The 15,543-nt window shown below is 46.3% G+C and overlaps 2 protein-coding genes across 3 annotated transcripts; both read left to right on the top strand.

The window, feature by feature from the left end:
* The first annotated feature begins 3,479 nt into the window (after window positions 1-3,479).
* On the top strand, window positions 3,480-6,560 carry LOC129599002 (latent-transforming growth factor beta-binding protein 1-like). Its single transcript, XM_055497118.1, is given in 9 exon segments — window positions 3,480-3,884; window positions 4,875-4,950; window positions 5,016-5,177; window positions 5,243-5,428; window positions 5,485-5,568; window positions 5,767-5,838; window positions 5,897-6,046; window positions 6,202-6,280; window positions 6,340-6,560. Coding segments are annotated over 9 exon segments (1,044 nt in total). The 5' UTR covers window positions 3,480-3,845; the 3' UTR covers window positions 6,536-6,560.
* Window positions 6,561-7,338: 778 nt separating this feature from the next.
* On the top strand, window positions 7,339-13,742 carry LOC129598984 (uncharacterized). Of its 2 annotated transcripts, none has more exons than XM_055497080.1 (9): window positions 7,339-8,029; window positions 9,581-9,653; window positions 9,836-10,032; window positions 10,713-10,822; window positions 10,897-11,085; window positions 11,177-11,324; window positions 11,388-11,523; window positions 12,630-12,725; window positions 12,906-13,742. In XM_055497080.1, the coding sequence occupies exons 1-9, from the start codon at window positions 7,970-7,972 to the stop codon at window positions 13,298-13,300; spliced, it is 1,404 nt and encodes a 467-aa protein (XP_055353055.1). In that variant the 5' UTR covers window positions 7,339-7,969; the 3' UTR covers window positions 13,301-13,742. The 2 variants fall into 2 exon arrangements, with proteins under 2 accessions (XP_055353055.1, XP_055353056.1); XM_055497081.1 differs by lacking the exon at window positions 7,339-8,029 and adding an exon at window positions 8,927-9,278.
* The last annotated feature ends 1,801 nt before the right edge of the window (window positions 13,743-15,543 follow it).

The raw sequence follows: 15,543 nt of genomic DNA, 5'->3' as shown, positions 1-15,543 counted from the left end.
GGTGTTCATGGTTCAGAGGTGCTGCCCCCAGGGGCGGAGTCTTTCTTAGGGGGGCCCTGGCTTTATATAATTTACGAGAGTCATCTTCGGCTTCGCCTCAGATGCTCTTGTGGTCTGCATTCAATTCCTTGAAAAATAATCCTTGTTCATTTATTTCTGAAGCCTGGTTTGTGTGTATATTTTTACATTTTGTATGATTAGGCGCTGTTCGTAGCTTCAGTTACCTTGCTTTAATCAGGAAACAGCATTATATAGCTGAGCGGTTCGTTTTATGTGAAACAAAATAGTTAGATAGCACGACTAATAATCGGAGAGCGGTCAGCGGTGCTAAGTTTCTAATAATTCTGCTTCGCTACTTTTTAATAACTGGTACGTGGAAACCAATTTTGATCGAGGACAATAATATCCTTTGTTCAGTAATCAGTAGGTTTGGTCGGTAGATACAGTACTCGTTCTCTAGTAGTGTGATTTTTGATTTTTTGATAATTTTTTTATTCTTGATTCAGTCGGCAGCAAGAAGTATGTAGTGATAACGAGCAACAGAGATTACGTTGTCCTACTCACTGAACATTAGTAACAGCAATAGAGGGTCCTGTAATTTCCGTTTACGCAGCAGCCCTAATTAGTGATACCTAAGCACTGATATATATGGCCTTTGGGTTGGCTCTTTCTCAATTTCGATTGTTTCCGGATAACTGTTCCCAAAAAAATTTTTTGACAGAGATTTTAAGCATCTAATGGCGACTGCATTTACACGGGATGTCGTTCTACCCGGTACTAGGTAGTTAACATTTTTTGTGTATTGGCAATAGCCACCAACAAAATAAAACCAGCCCTCGCGGTCACACTGTTTGTGGTAAGGGGAGGTAAGGCCGGTGGTAAATTGAGGATCTCGGACAATGGCGACCGTTCCCTTTATTTAGACATGGCAGCTTCTGCACAGTTCTGTCCGTTTGACAGCTGGTGCATTAGCGTTGTGCTGAACACTGATAACGGTTCTGCTCTTATCTGGTCTACGCCACTAACACTAAGATAATATCCCTTCCCTAAAACTTTAGCTTCCGTTCACTCTACAGGCCTGATCGACGGTCAGTATATTTCCTGTAACTCAGTAGGTCTGGTTAGTGGATAGTGTAACCCTTGTGCGGTTCTGTTCATTCGAAAGCTGAAGAACTTTGTTCTCATATGCCGGTCCGGTCAGTGAGTTTTTCACTGCATAGGAAAACTCACGGTCAGTAAACTTTCGCTTTCTAAGTTTAGAAAGCGAAAGTTTTCGCAAACTTTAGTCTAAAACTTAACTCGCAAATTTTAGTTTTCGCAAACTATGGTTAGACATTGCCTGTTTTCTACCACCGAGTGGACGAAGTGCGATTTCGCTTTCTATACCTAATATGTAAAGGAACTATGCAGGTAAGTAGCAATACGTTCGCAAACTTTCGCTCTCGCACCCTCAAACGCTTTTTTAGTTTCATAGCTTTCATAATTTCACCCTCTAGCCAAAGGATTTGTACTTTATATGAAAATTGTTTATGAGATATAAGGAGAATAAAATTTTAAAATGTTTAAAATAAATGCATCAGGTGGCATTCAAAAGTCTTATTATGATTCGATATCTTATCCCAAATTTGCATGTAGACGCGTGAGCATACCGTAATATGAGTACTAAGATCGTTTTACACCGAACCCGACAACTTCTTTGGTTTTTAAGTTAATTTTTAAGTGTTTTGTAATGCACACATTGCACAGAGAACAATGTATAAGAACGCGGAAAAGCTAAACAGTTCCAGTGCAAAAGCGCTTTCCCGTTCGCTTTAGAGCATTTTGTTGAAGCGTGACAAAGCTGAAAAATTTTTCGGAGTGTATTCGGAAAAATTACAGTTTTTTTTATTACACTACATGCTCTGCATTTGAATGTTAGCTGCTCCACGCAAGTGTTTTATGTAAAATGTCTTTCAAGGTCACCTTGAACTGATGCCTGTACCGGTACCGGCATCCGAGCGACGGTCCAGAGCAGATATTTTTGAAAACAAAATGCATGTGGGACCCTTTTGGGACATGCTGAGTTTAATGGTGAAATCGGTTTTTTAATTTGCTTGGCGGTTTTTTCTAGCCAAGTTCCACGGGGCGGCCGATCATAATATAGATCTATTTCCTTGATATGTAGATTTATATGTAGCTGATAATAATAAGCATATAATGTACACATATATATGTAATGTAGCTAACAAGCATAATGTATGATTCGTGTCGTGTTGGGCAAGATAACAGGTTAACACGGCAACTACGATTAAACAAAAATACGTTTTCATATTCGTCGGTCGAAAAATTATCGAGGACAGAATTTTTCTTATCAAAATAAGCAGCGGTCAACTTGTCCGGGACGTATTTCTTGCCTTGATGTTCATTTAAAAACTAAAATCTGTCCACGAAATAAAATTACTGAACGGTAAACGAATGGTTACGAATGATCTACGTGAACACCTTGAACACTTGATCTTCCCGGGTGTTTTGCTGAACTGCTCTGTTCATGTCTGGAGGTCTAATTTACATAGAAAACATACTGCGGTACATAGCAGAGTGTTCACGGTTCAGAGTTCAGAGGTGTTCAGGGTTCAGAGGTCCCCCCATTACGAGACGCGCCGGTACGAAAAAAGTTGTTCAAGATTCAGAGGTGTTCAGCGTTCGGGGGTGTTCAAAGTAGGAGGTTCCACTGTACATGTTTCATGCAGTAAAGTATGCTTACTTTGCTTGGGACATGTGCGTCATTTGTGCGAGTATAATCTTTTTATTCGAAACTTTGCACGCTGCATGGAAAGAAAATGTATCACACGGAATTTTTTTACATTTACAACAGTTATGGCAGAGTGTGTACTAAACCTGCAAATCTACGTACATGTAAACTATAGTTTGTACACGCTAAGACCCACTCTCCACGCTGTTTATACGAGTTCGAATGTACAGTCATACATTCTGTATGTAGCAGAGTATGTATATAAGTGTACTGCATATATACAACCGCACTTACATTCGTTACGTAATTATTATATAGTCGCATCTGTGTATAAATAAATGCATAGTCATTTGTTAGGGGGCATTTGTAATAATTCTTATGATTTCTTAATAAAAAAAACAGCACAGCTGAGTGATAATAGGCCGAATCGCGGAACGATGCGGCGTTGTGGAGCGAAGCCGGCTGTTGCTGTTTGGGCTGCATGGGCTGGCAGCCTGGCAGGGCGGCGCGCCCTCTTCAGACGCGTTGTTTGGATATGGCTTGGCACAACACGGCCAGCACTGGAAACAGCGGCCCACACAAAGCCGGCGTGGAGGAATCAAGGAAATCCGGTGCGGCGGTGTTGTCGCTGCTGTATCGCGGCCACTTGAAACGACACGTATGCAGCGCGGTTCACACGACAAGCCCCGTTTGCTGCGGCTCTATTTGTGATACTGGACAAGAGCCCCGTATCTCGCCGTCACGGCTCATCACCATCACTTATCAATTTCTCATATATCGGCTGCCACTCGCGCGCTCCATCCACGTCCGTTATTTCCGGTCACTCGACTGCTTCAGCTACCATCGTTTATGACATTCCATCGATAAGAATTGTTATCACGCCTCCCAGCCGGAATTCTAAGCAGATGCCACAAAATGCCGGTACAGCTGGTTAATTTGCTCCTCGGGATCCGTTAATCTGCGCAACTGCCTGAATGTCTTGTTGATCGGATTGCTGTTGCTGATCGGCTATATTGGAATAAGTGGAGACTGGACAGTGTCTGCGTGCTGGACGCCCGTTCCGGTTAGGTCATCGCCTGCTCTTGCTCTTCATGTCCGCGTATGTGTTGTCACCATGACGCTGTCGGTGGCACTCTTATTCTTCCTTTGCGCGGTAAGTCCTTAGTGTCTCCTTATAAAATTGCGCTTTCTTGTAACTCCAGTAATTGACGACATTTTAATAAAAGTACAGATATTTTTTACCGACAATCAAGAAGTAAAAGAATGGAAGTCTTTACGCTGCCATACCGAGCGGTTGCAGCCGCTTCCAGCGCCGCAAGTCCCTACATGTTCCCTTTCTTGTAATTTATTCCTGTTTTTGTACAACAAGCAGTGCAGGGAAAATTATGTTTTGCGACCTATAACACAAACGCAAAGGTTGGGAAGTTTCCAAAACGTTCATGATCAAATTGGCACTGCGCTGCCGCATCGAGCGGTTATAAGTGCGTCAAGCACGGAGGTGCCTGATTTCGCATATGTTCAGCTTGAAGGCTTTCATGAGACATGAACGATGTCAAACGAGACAGTGATTCCCGCAGGAATACCGGAAGTGGCCCAGTTGTTCGATATATATAGGAGCTGTGAGTGTGTGAGTATAGGTGTCCCGGTAAAACGAGCCGGGATACCTGCGCAGTGAGTCCGTTAGCATTGAGCTAGCGTGGCCTTGAGCTTGACCAGCACGAGTACTTGCAGCGCTTGTCGAGCGACGCACACGACAATTGGACGCCGCCGCGGCGGCCACTCGTGGCCAAGTGCGCCGCTACATTGTCCGCAGTGTTGTCGGCACTCCAACTGATCACGCACTTGGGCCCGCATCCTTTCCCCACACTCTTCGCCGACTGATACTCCTCATGCGCATCTGCTCACTCAAACAACTTCCACCAAAGACACAATACTCTCTCTGAAAATTAGATAAATTTGTTATTACGAGGTACATCTCATTTCTTATGCTGCAAAGAAAAAAAGGCCGGCAAAAACGTGCAACGAAAAAATTTAATCGTATCTACGTACGGATGAAAATTTTATACGATGACCACTTCTTAATACACTGCACGAGTTCAAAATTCAAACACGGACGATAACGCTTAAATTAAATGTATTGCAGTTGGAGTACACGCTCGGCGCGCGTCTCTCCTTGAAGTCGACGGATGTCGCATCGCTACATAACACCGCGTTAGCGCGTAAGTGGCTTCAGTGTTCATACGCACACCGACGTCGGAATCAGCTGTTTACTGCCTGCTTGCAGTGGCCCGCAGCAACCCGCGGCTGGAAGGCCTGCGCTTCTTCGTGGGCTACAGCTGCGACCCGGACCACCCCTTCAACTGCCTGTTCAGCACGTGCCAGGCCGACGGCATGTGCGGCTGCAACGCCAACGAGACCGTCTTCCTCGGCATGATGTGCTTGCCCTGTACATATATACACGTGACCTTTACCGGTTCCCACTAACCGTACACTAACTGTCTCTCCTTGCAGCGCGGCGCCTGGGCGAGTCGTGCATCGACAACCAGCAGTGCCGCAAAGCCAGTCGCAACTCCAAATGCGACATCCCGCGCAGTCTGACCGTCGGGCTGTGCAGGTGCCTGGACGGGTCCCTCGGCAACAACAACACCTGCAGCCGGATCGTGTCGGCCACCAGCAGCAACAGCCTCCCTGAAGCCAGTCAGTGCGATTAACCTCCCGTTACGATGTTTAGCTTAACCGGCGTTGTTTTGCAGAGGACACCCTGGACAACGGCCGGCCCAAGCCGCCGACGTGCTCGTCGAACCAGCAGTGCCTGCGCTTCGGGCGCAACGCCGAGTGTAAGCAAAGCTCCTGGTCGGGCGCACAGTCAGACGCAGCGGCGACACGCGCGCAGTCCCCGGAGGCGGACGTAGATGCCGGCGCCGTGCTGGAGCTGCCGAATCGGCGGGCTGCGCCCCTGTCGCCGCCCGCGGCGCTGCCGCTGCGCATGCCGCTGCGCTGGTTCTTGTCGGTAAACCAAGAATTTTTACTGTCAGGCAACCTCTTCATGCAGACCTGCGACTGCAAGCCTGGCTACCGCATGGACGACAAGGACAAGCTCTGCAAAGGTCAGTCAGCCGTCTATTCTACGGATTAAAGAAGCCTTCACTGGCTGTACATGTGCAGATATCAACGAGTGCAGCGAGCGCTCGCCGCAAGAGACCTGCCGCGCCAGTCGCGACTCGGACGTGGAGTGCACCAACACGGACGGCGGCTTCGAGTGCAGCTGCAAGACCAGTAAAGGTCGCAACAACGGCAAAGCACCCTCCGGGATTTGTAAGTCTGTACCGCTGACATGATTCACTGTTTATAATCATTGAGCCAACGGTTTGCGAGCGATGACCTTTCGTTAAACCTTGTGTTAGTATAAAAACGTTCTAACGCTTCTTAGCTAGTTACGCGTGATGTCGTTAAAACTGCGCATTTTCCAGGTTGTTCGGAAGCGCAGATTCCGTGCGACCGCGAAATGAAGTGCGTGGACTTTTCCTCGGTTTGTGATGGATTTCCCAGGTAAACCGAAAGTCCGTGGTTGCCGGGATTTTTCGGGTGAATTAAACTGCGCATGTAAGAGAATGAAAGGATGCGCTTTCTGCAGACTGCGCGAACGGCTACGACGAGAACTTTGACTTTTGCGTGAAGCCGAAGATCAGCCTGAACCTGGCGACGAGCAACGACAGCAGCAACGCCGTGTCCGTGCCCAGCCGCTCCCTATCCCTCTTCAACGGCTTCGATCCCGTCGACCCCATGCCCTACACGCAAATGTGAATACGCGCTTTACTGCCAGGTCTGATCCGAGTGGAATGTGCCGAAAGGTCACCGGTGGCGTCGTGATGGCTCGTCTCAGCTGGAACTGAATGAGCTTGTCTGTCGACTGTACAATGTGCACAGTATCTGTACATGCTTTATAGAAGTTGGATCAAACTTTCATAAAATGAAGAAAAATGAGTTGAAGGTTCATGGTTGTAAAACGCACGTGTAGAAAAACATCCGCTGCACTAGCGCGCGAATGTTCGCGCAGCAAAAGTCAGTTATTAAAAGAGGCAAAAAAGAGAATAGACACGCTTGGTCGAATGCAGTGCTTTATGTATACAGCATAACCAGAAAACACTGCACTGATACTGTACCTGCTGTGTTTCGATACAAGAACGATCAGAAGCCGCACAGTAGTGACGAGTTGTGCATCACACAGTATTACACAACTGTTTAGTGTACAACCATGCGTATGGCTGTATAAACCAAGCTGGCTGCAGACTGACCACTCATGCGTCAGCGACGCGTATCCAAGTATTTGAAACGTAGATCGAGCAGTGAATAAGCTGGCCCACCTCGCTAAACGTACCGGCGACGTTAGCATTGCTGACCACTCAGCGTGACCGACAGCTTCTTTACTATTGCATTCAGGTAGTAAACAAGCCTTCGCTAACTCACCATCTCAAGCACTGCCCGCGGGCGCCGCGCACCACTCACACGCTGTGTATTACCTGTGAAACCGGCACCGCACTGTACACTGAACAGGTTTCCCCGTGCCATGCACGCCGGCCATGTTGCGCTGAAACTAACTGGTAAGCATCCGAACATGTTCTTCATGCCGAATTGTTTGCTTGCAGTTTTGCAGTTTCTCGGTTTGTGTAGCACTGCATTGTACTGTGCATTAATAACTGCATAAGCCAGTGTCGCCTTATATGCGTTGCTTGTGTGTTGTGTTAATGCCGATCGTCGTATATTAGTTATATTATATCTGACAAGAAGACCGGCGGAAGTAGGTGAAAACGGCTATTCACATGCACACCAGCAATCATTTATGACGCGAAAGCGAAAGTTCACTCTCAACCAACAATTATCGCGGAGAATTCATCTCTTTGCGGATCTCTAGCCTTTTTACTCTTATTTGTCGATACCACACAGGCACACACTGCGTTGCGGAATCTCCATCGGATATATACCATTTAATTTAATTTAGATTAACCATACACTGATCTAATTCTTCTGGGATTTTGCGGAAAGATTTAACTGCTCAAGAAGATTAATTATGCATCGAGATTCGGCGCAGAACGGCTGAGCACAGGCCTAATAACCGGATTATTTAATTTATCTGTGCGTCGCGGCTTTTGTACGGATTATTATCGTTACGTTGCCGGTTTGTTTTGTGGCTCGTTATGGTTATGCAAACTTAACGAGCGCGTGAACTGCCTGCGGAATATGCATCTCAGCTGTCCTGCCTGGTTTCGGCATTTCTTGGTTTTCTTCATTTTTACAAGGGTGAGATTTCGTGTTGATTTTAATGTATACATTGTGTACATTTAATGTGCATTTAATGTACATTAGTGATACATTGATTATTCATGTCATGTACGGCACGTGAAGGAAAATTAATACGGCAATAACTATGACTATAATTATTCAGAAAGATAAATTATTACGATAGACATGGTAATTATTCAGAATAATGCGCAGTATACAACATTTACTAGTTGTTTGCGAGGAAAACAGCCAAGAAAACACCGTTTGGCATTCGATGCGGAGAACGCGTTACAGTGGACGCTGCAGCGCAGTAGCGATGCTGATGTTAACGCTGATGCAGCGCTGCAGCCACAGATCTCAATTCGTTGACCCACATTCGCCGCAGACGGATTCTTATTCTTCGATGAACTGCCAGAATCAGATGCTGCAATGCGCAGCACTAACATCCGACAGCCATCTCTTAATCAATCTTTTCTGACAATTTCCATTTGAACAACAACCGTTTTGTGTAGGAGTGGCATTAGTGTTCCCCCAAAACAGCCGCTACAGAATAATAAAGAACACAATGGCTATTTCCTCGGGTCTCCTGTAATAAAAAATACACTTTCCCAAGAAGTTTTCTATATAATAAACATTTTCAAAATTAAAAACCAAGTACGTACTGTACTTATTTATTGCGAAGTTACTCAAAGTAGATAGTAGAAGTACGTACTTATTTACTGTGCGGAATGGGCATATAATTATAAAACAAGAAAAGTAGATCAACTTGTACATGGAATAATACGTAATTACTTATCGTTAGCTTATACGCTGGCAGTGGCTGGCTGAGCGAGAAACCATAGCAACTAAGTACAGTAATCATTACGAAATGTACAGCGTCGGTAGTAAGGCCTAAAATGCCAGATACTTCCGCAGAGATCCTCCCGTGAGCGCCAGAAGATCTGCAGGACTTTGCTTTCAGTCAGATATGAGTACTTGCGTAAATATGTACTGTATCTGTAAATATCAGAGTTCTGCGTTCGAGCTCGTAGCGTTCTGCATGGGGAACAACACTAGTTTTGGCCTGCATTTTTCTTTAAAAACCAGTAGATGTATAGTGAGTCAGCAAACAAAATCGTCTTATTCCATCGGCCCACTGAACTAGCCAACCTATACGATATTTTATGTATTCTTCCCGATAACAACTTGCGATCTCCATTGGCTATTATTTTACTTGATTCGGCTCTTTCGCTAACGCTGATCACAGCGAAGCTGAGCGTGTGGGAAGGTACGTTTTCAGTCGTGGATGCTTAATAAATGTTAAAACTGCAGGGTGCTATAGTTCCCACGTTTCTTCCAGGTCACTGTATTAGAGCTAAGAAAAACTGACACGTACAGAACTGACTAGTGACTAGGAAGAAATTACAATCATTAAGAAGGGGAAAGCCTAATTACATGATAAATATCCACGTTCGACTGTTTTGCATAGTGTTTGCTGATCTGCTTCAGCCATAATTCGCCAACTACGTGCTCGTATTTGTGGGAAACGGCTGATGGGAGTAATCATAATGTTCTTCTGTTTGATTGCAGGCGGCGGCCCGTGCTCAATTTGCCAGCGGAAATGCCAACAACAAACTTCTGGGATTCAAGAATAACCCCAAAGGTGAGTAGTCGTAATATACAGCACTGAATCGAACTGACCGGCTTAATTCCCTGTTTGGGGGTTGCGTTAATGGATGTTCTCAAAACATAATGATACGCTGTCAACTTTAGCGCAAATTATTTCTACAGTGCGTAAGTGCCTGCGTGAAGCAGCATTAATTATTTTTATTTTTGTCTGTATAGTGCGGGCGGAGTGCAATCGCGACAACATGTTCGTGTCGGTGGACACCAGCGAGCCCTTCGCCGGCATCATCAACGCGCGCGGCCACCGCGACTCCTGCTTCCAGCTGGGCGACGGCAAGAGCCGCCAGACGGTCCTCATCGTGCCGCTCCTCAACACGCCCAACGACCCCATCTACTGCGCGCAGCAGCGCGACATTGTAAGCACATACCTATACATCCTATTCAGTCCGTCAGTGTTTATTACTGGGCGCAACTGACCAGCAGCCAGCCAGTGCCGGCATTGACACGTCCGGCAAACAAATAACTTGACGGACGCTGCGCCAGATCCACTGCGAAATGGCTGCCTAATAAATGAAATCAGCCAGCAAGGCCGGGCCATAAAGGGAGCTGATCAAACGCGTGATCAGCGCTGATTAGTTTATAATGGCGCGTGGGCGGGGCTGTGGCCGGTGGGGAAGAGGGTCAAGCGTGTCCACGCGTCGGTGTGGCTGCTTTTTCTGCAGCCAACAGCACTACGCTCACTGCGCTGTTCATGGTCATAATTCCACATTCAGTTTTATGGCGTGCCTTTACAGATCAATCTCAGGCAGCCAAGTCGATCAGAGCTGCTGACTGGTCGGTTGCACTTGGTCGCTCGGGCGCAGCCGTGCCAGTGCAGAGAAACAGCCTCTCTGTCGGCGCTCATTGACTGCGCTGGTCAGTGAGTAAACCTGCCAACCCAACCGTTCATTTAATTATCACTCTCCAGCTGTAATATAAATTACACAGCGAAAAAATGGAAATATTCACAAATAAAGCTAATTACTTAGTGATACAGGAAAAAGCGTAAAAACCGTAAAAAACCGTTGTCGTTGTTGAGAAAAAGTGTGGATTGCAGGCGACCGGCGACTATAAGGTGGTCATCGAGGTGCACGCCCACAAAATGCTGGAGCTGGAGAACGACAAGATGTTCATCATCAGCTGCTCGCAGAACGGATTACTCGCCAAGTAAGCGCCCATTCTGTTGCCTCGATTGCCGGAACACAGCGCACCGGAAGTGAAAATAACGTTTGCCGTTGCAGCGGAAGCGTCCGACTTTCGTTGCTGCAGAGAGGCGAAGAGGTAGCCAACAACCGGCTGGTGCAGGGCGAGCAGTACCTGCTGAGCGTCGTCTACTCCAACGCCACCATCCGCAACCAGCAGCTGGACGTCACCAACTGCGTGGCCTTCGGGCGCTCCAACGCCACGCAGCAGCTGAGCGACAACCGCGGGTCAGTTTGATTAGTCCATCCTTGATTAACAGCCTGTCGTCAAGCTGTCGTTAACGTGACGCCGTGATCGAGCGCTGTATTTGTATGACAGGTGTCCGGTGGACAACAGTCCGCTGGGCAAGTTCGACGCCAACGACACGGCGGCCGTGGCCGTCGTCAGCAAGATGTTCAAGTTCCAGGACTCCACGCAGATGCACATCCAGTGCGATGTCGGCTTCTGCCGGGTCCCCTGCCAAAAGGTCACTAACAGTCTTTGACATACTGGACACTGTGTTAACTGTGTTGCGCTTGTTTTGACACAGCCGTTGTGTCCGGGCGAGGCCGGCTACAACCCCAACGCGGAGAGCATGCTGAAGATCCCGCGCAGTGACGTCAGCACGCAGGGACTGGCCGGCGCCACCTTCACCGTCGTCGAGCCGGGCAGCACCGATGGAGCCGGTAAGTCGGCCGAAAATTCTGCCTGTTACTGTGCATTTGCTGAACGAATAAGTTGGATTCTACCGAAAACGTAAAAGCATATTTCGCAGCTGATTAATTCAGTTAGCACTCGCACTATTCGCCTTCCATTTACCTACAACATTTCTTCCATGGAGTTATAGAACGGTTTCTTCTAATCTTCTTGATCAAGTTATTTATTCTGACGAAAATCAAGAAGGGAATTTTTCAAACTGGAAAAATAGAATCCGCCCAATGCTACCACACCGAGCGGTTGCAATTGCGTCAGGCACCGGAAGTTCCTGATTTTACTTCATTTGAAAAGTTCACCTTAGCGATTTTCATGAAATATTAATGCAGTTAGACAGGAAAGTGATTTCCACAGAAATACAGGTTGCTGTCACGGAAATAAGTGTTGATGGGAAATGAGCAATTATCGGCAACAGCCATATTTGCGAGCCTCGTCAAAACACAGCGCAATCCATTATCGGCAGCCACGCCGGCGGTGTAATTGCCTGTCAAACCGGCTGCTGTGCAAAGCGTCCAGTGCGCGAAGCGACGATATTATGTCACGGGTACAATGGCGGCAACGCGTGCAAATAACATCTCCTAATAAAGAAATCGTTTAGCGCCGCCGTGTACCTCTTCGTAATTCGTAATCAGCGACAACGCCCCGCGGCCAAACTGCACTCATACACTACACAGTACTCGTTACAGATCTCGCTGCACTTGGCTGCTTTTTTCCGACGAGCGCATAATTGTTAATTTCTTATTAGTACGAATATATTTCCGGTGCGGTAATACAGCGTCGTTAAGAACGGGCAGTACTACTTTATCGCCGCTTTTATGCGCGATATTTTAGGTCATCGTGCGCGCGGCTTACATGTCGGTACATTGTTGTCGGAATCATTACGGTGCACGCAGCGTTCAGTCCGCCAGTTAGCGTTACGCACGACTGTAGTTGACAGAATTTCTTATAGCGCTGAGCGTAATTTGCAGCGACCTGGAGACTATCTCGAACTGTACAGGAACTAGCTAATATCAGCTTTATGATATCTATGGTGATTTGGGAATTAAAATGGCTAGCGCTGATGCTTCGGTTGTTCCAGTGGCGGTGAGCGCGACGGCCAACCAGTGCGGCTACGGCGAATGGGTCTTGGCGCTGTGCATCACCTTCGGGATCCTCTTCCTCATCATGCTCATCGGTAAGCCATGTTCTGCAACGTCCAGCTGTGGTTAATTAAGCGGCCGCTATTGGTGACGTGTTACATTATTTCACTTCCGGTGCCGTGTACATTTAATTGAATTTCATTTCCGGTACAGTGTATAACTAAAATTCATTTCCGGTGCAGTGAATACTTAATTAAATTCCATTTCCGGTGCAGTGAACATCATAATGTGCTCGGCGGTGTCGTGCAACTGCACGCGCAAGGACCGCACCGACGAGATCCACGCGGAGCCGGCGTCGGCCTGGGGCGAGTACGACACGGTGAAGAACGTGTGGTCGCACACCAGCGGGATGTCGGGCGCCGGCAGCATCCCCGGGGACCGGCACAGCGTCCACAGCATCCCGGTGAACGGGCTGGTGGGTCAGTCGCAGTACCAGCCGCGTGGCCCCTCCCCCTACTACCAGCCACCGCCACCCCTAGGGCGGCCGCTGCAACTGCACGACCCGGCGTTGGAGCGCGAGGAGCTGTCGCTGCGGGAGCGCAGCATGCATCCGGGATACGGGGATCACTACGCCATGGTGCACCGCAACGGATCCTCCACCAAGTATTGACCGGACCTGACTTTTCTGCACCGGAAGTCGCTGGGTGCGTCCCGGTGCATTTAGTTGTGATTTCGATGAGCAGTTGTGTTTTTCTCTTGAACACGTTAAATTCCCTGGAGTGGGACCGCAAAGAAATTTTAGTTGAAGCTGATGGGCATTTCTTTCTGGTTTGTACAATATTAGTGCGGCTGCGCGTTAACGTTGATCGCATATTTTCTAATGTCCTCGGTTGATCACAGTTGTACTGTACGTAGCTGCTGATTTTACTACTACTGTACTTTTAACTCTTGGCTGTGTTCGTGCGTGACGGCGGCGGTCCGGCGGATATAATATTATATGTAGTAAGTACTTGTGCTAGTACAGTATTAGCAACGTATTGTACTGTACACGGTCCTCTTCAGTCTACAATAAATCTATGTACAGTAAAAACTGCATACACATTAAAACAGAATGATGTGAGAGACATTCCACAAAATAAGCCTGCAATTCCTCCATAAGTTAAGCGCATTTATTTATTTGAGTTTGAAACGATTAATTTCCTCGATAAGTTTCAAATTTCTGAAATTTAGTTGACGGAACTGGACGCATTAAGCAAAAGTAATTACAACACATCGCACTGATCAGTGCACAAAATTAGTAACCAGCCGGCTCTAACGGTTTGTGCTTTTGTAGTAATTATTATTACTGTAATGCTCTCACCGGAAATCCCGATTCTGTACACCGGTCACCAGATATAAGCATGTACAAGCACAATAATATTATAGAAATGCCACATAATTGTACGGCTGTATGATGTATCAGCCCTATTGGCTAATAAGTCGTACATACAAGCTCATTTACATTATTACAATCAGAATGATTATATTGATTTGTATATCTAGCTATGAATCTCCATTACAGTACATATTTGATAGTGCTGCAATATTTATCACAAGTATATCCGCTACAGTTCAACTGCAACTGATTATACTGCAGACTTTTTGTCACAAGTGAGCGTATACTGTACCTACAGATACTGTATCTGTAGAAGTGCTATAAGTAAATTATTAATTAATTTTATTAACGATAAATAGGTACCTGCGGCGTATGAAATTTGTTATTCGGAAATGACACAGATCAAGGCCAATAATTACATTAATTTTAGGGCAGATGCGTACATATAAAATAATTTTTAATAGTTACGTACCAAGTCATAATAATTATGTGATAACAAAAATTACAACAATTAACCGTTAACATGTTAATGGACTGCCGCTGCGACAAAACAATAACTTACTGTATTCACGACTCCGCCTTCTTCGTTCGTAATTATCGTTTAATTTGAACAGTGCAACTGCAATTACTCGTTATAAACTTAAAGTTTTTAGTTGATTTTCTAGCAGTCGTGTACCAACTACCAAGTTTCCAGTTTCCACAGAAAACTGTAGCGTGATTAAGAAAAATCCAGTGAGTAAGTAAGTACAGTACTTTAATGTAAATTATCAAAACCAAATTTTGATTTCAATGCGCCAGAAAACAGGCATGTTGCCAAGGAATGGATCAACCGCTCTTTCGGCAAGGACAGGCTATCAGATCAGGGCAATCGAATACCGTAACAGACAGGCATTCGATTTTAAACGTGCCCCATACAGTGATTAAGGATTTTTATGACGCGCTTAAATTTATGGCTTGGGCTGTCAAAGTTGACAGTCAAACCATGCCAGTAAAGAAACATAGACGAGACACGCTTTACTTCACTATTTTTGCAAAATTAATAACAACCAGCAAAAGAATATTAATTTTAACTAGTGCTCAAAGAGTATTATTTTCCATGCGTAACCATGATCAAACGTTGCATGATTATTCATTGAACGTGTACCGACCGAATCTTGCCAGCGACGACAGTCTTAATTATTATCTTTTACTGACCAAGAAATGAATGCGCGATAATGATTAATCCACCTGTGTATGGAGTATGACGGACGTTGAGTGGAGCCTGCGTTCCCATGCATGCAACGCCGTGAGAAGGGCATCAAGTGGCCCGTGCAACCACTGCCAACCTGTGGACACTGGACACTGCTGTTTGCTGACAATGCTTAAGCGCGGCCAACTCCGCCTTGCGGCCCATTTCGTGTTTGGCTGTTTGGCACACAACATGAACAGTATGGCACACAACTACAACACAGCTGTATCTGGTGTCGTGGTCGTGTCAGGTGGCTAAGAATAGCCGGGCTTTGTTGACCGTCAGGAAGAATAGAATGGAGAGGAAGAAT

Source organism: Paramacrobiotus metropolitanus, unplaced genomic scaffold, assembly GCF_019649055.1.
Source record: "Paramacrobiotus metropolitanus isolate TYO unplaced genomic scaffold, Prichtersi_v1.0 Parri_scaffold0000134, whole genome shotgun sequence".
NCBI lineage: Eukaryota > Metazoa > Tardigrada > Eutardigrada > Parachela > Macrobiotidae > Paramacrobiotus > Paramacrobiotus metropolitanus.
The sequence above is the reverse complement of the archived record's forward strand: the minus strand, read 5'-3'. Positions and strand labels throughout refer to the sequence as shown.